The following is a 3,679-nucleotide window of genomic DNA, read 5'->3' as shown; positions in this document are numbered from 1 at the left end:
ATAAATAATTTATATAATACAAAAAAAACTTTCAAACCACCATAAAATAATTATTAAATACTAGAATAAACATTTTCAAAATAAATAGCTCCCCAGTGGTTAATGGGCCTCCACGTAGACAAAAATAGGCCCAACAAATTTGTTGTTTCGAAATTGGGTATGGGTTTGGGCTTCTGACGTGTCCTCCTCAATTTTATTAATAATTAATATATATATATATATATATATATTTAGTATAACTAATTAAGAAATTTGGTTTCTAATTAATAAACTGGATGAATAAATAATAATTATATACCGTAAAATAGAGGTGTACACAGATTGAATTAGGAAGACTTTTTGAACCAACCTAGGTCGGTAACGTGAACCATCCAAATAGAGTTCATAACTCAACCCACCTCTCTTTTTTTAGTCGGGTTAGGATACGAGTTATTTTTTTTTTAAATTGTTTTAAAAAAACCATACTTGTTCACAGTAATATTACATTAATAATAAAAATTTGATAAATTTCAAATATCAAATCTTCACCCGTAACAATACATCACTACTATCGGTTACCTAGGTTAAATATTCTTAATATTCATACTGATATAAAAAATAGTGTGTAAGGTAGTGTTGAATTGTAACCCTATTTTTGAGTTCGTCGAGTTTATTTGATAAAAAAACCGTCAATGTATGAACGATCTGAATTTTCAATTAAAAAAAATAAAATTCAATCCAATTCAACTTTTATGCATCGGGTTCGTTAGCCCGTGTCGGTCAAGTTCTTGAGTTATTTGAACAAAGGTATATAAAATTACCAATTTAGCCTCTAATTTTTAGATAATTCTTTTTAGTAAAATAAATGTGAATTTGCGAAAAGTACCGATTTACCCTTCTTTCTCGTTGGTTCCTATCCGCGAAAACTCCCCCAAATTTCACTGATCGGAAGAAATTTAAAACACAGCAGCTTCAAAATTTGGGAATTTGCGAGCCCTAGCTTCGTCTTCCCGAGTTTCAACATACTCTTTGTTCCAGTTGGAGATTATAATCTCGGAATTGCCGTAAATGTCTTCCGCAAAAAAGCATTACAAGGATAAATTTGCTCGTAACAAGTAAGTATAGCTCCAATATTATGCGATTTCTATTGTTTTGTTTGGATTTTTCCATTCTGTACTTTGTTCCAGCAAAAAATTTGTGAGAAGTTTTAGGGCAATGTTCTTTGTGTCTGTTATTTCGTTGGATACTTTACAGGGAGGAGAAAACAGAAGAACCGGAAACTCCTAAATACAGAGACCGAGCTAAAGAACGAAGAGAAGATCAGAATCCTGATTATGAATCCACCGAGCTGGGTTTTCATGCTGTTGCCCCTCCTGGGACTGTGGACATTCGGTTAGACCTGCTGCCTCCATTTGCTCAATGCAATTTTCTTTTTAGTTTGTTTTTAAGTATTTTCTTCTTCATTTGTTCATTTTGTTAATATTACTTTATCTTTTTCCAGAGCGGCTGATGCACACAAGTTATCCATTGAGAAGAGCAAGTACCTTGGAGGTACGCCTGTAGAAAGATATAGTTTTTCCTTTTGAACTATGTAAAATTAGGAACTATTCTCCCTTTGCAATTAATTAAAATTCGGGTACATGTATTTAGCCAATCTTAACGTAGGTTAATTGGTCTATGCATATATCCTCAGCTAAGAGTTGTTGATGAATTTTTTTTTTTTTAAATGTTAACTAGGAACAATTCTCTCTTTGCAATTATTTCAAATTTGGGTTTATATATTTAGCCAACTTAAGCATATCTCAACTGGTCTAGGCATATATCTTCATCTGGTTAGAGGTTAGAATACCCACCCCTATGTCGATGAACTAAGGAAAAAGAATTTTTATAATTAGGACCTATTCTCCCTTTGCAATTTATTGAAATTTGAGTGGATATGTTTGGGAAAGTTTTTGATTGTTTCATTCTGGTCCTCACTTTTTGCTGATTAATGAAAAGTGTGTTTTTAGTTAAGAAAGAGGTTTAACTTGCCCATTTTTTCTCCTTGCTGGTCTAGTGTCTTTTGGAGAAGTTCTCTATCATAAATTATGCATTGTGAGTTGCTGGAATCCTGCTAATCTCGAAAGCTGTTATTTATGGCTGTTATAGTTGGAATCATCAGACATTTCCAAGTCATTATTATTATATTATTATTATTATTATTATTATTATTATTCTTGTTTTGTTGTCGTTATTATGATTATTATACTAATATTTTGAGCTGCTTCGATGCAGGGGACGTTGAGCATACCCATTTGGTGAAAGGTTTGGATTATGCCTTGCTCAATAAAGTAAGAAGTGAGATTGATAAGAAGCCAGACGCTGGCGGTGATACTGAAGGAAAGGCTAGGTAACTGATTGCCGCCCATTTATCTCGATGTTTATTTTGGTGAAATATAGTGAAACAGACACTTGTCGCAACAACTCAGTTGCTTTTGTGAATAGTTCTCTATTTCATGCCATACTTTCCTTACTTGAGTTTAATATTTAAAAGATTAAGGAGTTGATAATTTGCCTACTTATGTTAAAACTTTCTATTAGAATGAATTGAAAACAAAATAAGTGGTGGGTTTGTTCAAATTATCTATTCTTTTTGTACAATAATGTCCGATGATGTTTTTTCAACAGTCTTTCTTCTTTTACTATAATGACATAACAATCTGATGAATGCTGATATTGCAGTACACTCAAGGAAGACCAACAAATTTTGTTTCGAACTGCAACAGCAAAGGTGTATTTTATTTCTTAACATTAAAGTTTTGTCAATAGGGGTTTATTCCGGTTATGGTCATATGCTTCTGTGGGTTGTTTGTGCTAACTCTTTGTGCTTATTCTTCTGTATTTCAGTCAGTATACAAATGGATCGTCAAGCCCCAGACAGTTATTAAGTCAAATGAGACATTCCTTCCTGGTAGAACAACATTTATTTTTAACATGGTAATCAACGTTTTCCTTTTATCTTGTTTAGTTTAAATAAAGCTGACTGACAGATTTATCATATTCCTCCATCCATGTCATCAGGGGTTCATTTTAAAAGCAACGGTGTTTTCATTGGAATTTACCCACATTTTTGTTCGTTGAGTTGAGGTCAAAGCGTGCTCAGATTGCTTTAACTATCATTTATAATTAAATGAGCAATTGTTTCTTCTATTTTTACGTGCATGATATATAGCGTGATCATATGGATGGAACAGTTGCCTTTCATCATGTGATTTGATTTTTTAAGGCAACTACAAATTGTACCCCTCAAAATACGCTAGCCTCTTTCTTCTTTAGAATTGGTTTAAAGCACTCATGCACTTTATTTTCTGGCCCCATTTTACCCTTCTGTTTAATAGAGTTGGTGCACATAGGTAAAATTAGACAAGTAAACCATAGGAGTGTTTGATACCAATTTAGATGGAGCAATGTAATTTTCAGATTGCACTAACAAGAGTGTAATTGCCTTTATACATTATTTTTTAAACATATAATCTTATCAGCAAAATGTGGTGGTTTGTTGGGTTATGAATTAAAATCTTCGATAGCTGCATTGTTGATTAGTAGGTGTTTGTCTTCCAAACTTTGAACACTATAGGATCTAAATTTTGCTCTGTTTTATATTACCGGATTTCAACCATACACTTCATCAAATATTAAAAAAAAAAAAAAAAAAAAAAAA

General features: G+C 32.4%; 1 protein-coding gene across 1 annotated transcript in view; it reads left to right on the top strand.

The window, feature by feature from the left end:
• The first annotated feature begins 903 nt into the window (after window positions 1-903).
• LOC111451766 (suppressor of mec-8 and unc-52 protein homolog 2-like) overlaps window positions 904-3,679 on the top strand; it is a 6,277-nt gene continuing 3,501 nt past the window's right edge. The window contains exons 1-6 of the mRNA XM_023092308.1: window positions 904-1,094; window positions 1,234-1,371; window positions 1,481-1,530; window positions 2,254-2,368; window positions 2,701-2,749; window positions 2,866-2,955. Coding sequence (XP_022948076.1) covers window positions 1,048-1,094; window positions 1,234-1,371; window positions 1,481-1,530; window positions 2,254-2,368; window positions 2,701-2,749; window positions 2,866-2,955 — 489 coding nt within the window. The 5' untranslated portion in view covers window positions 904-1,047. The remainder of the gene's footprint in view (window positions 1,095-1,233; window positions 1,372-1,480; window positions 1,531-2,253; window positions 2,369-2,700; window positions 2,750-2,865; window positions 2,956-3,679) is intronic.

Source organism: Cucurbita moschata, unplaced genomic scaffold (assembly GCF_002738365.1).
Source record: "Cucurbita moschata cultivar Rifu unplaced genomic scaffold, Cmos_1.0 Cmo_Scf00001, whole genome shotgun sequence".
NCBI lineage: Eukaryota > Viridiplantae > Streptophyta > Magnoliopsida > Cucurbitales > Cucurbitaceae > Cucurbita > Cucurbita moschata.
This window is presented reverse-complemented; position numbering and strand designations above follow the sequence as displayed.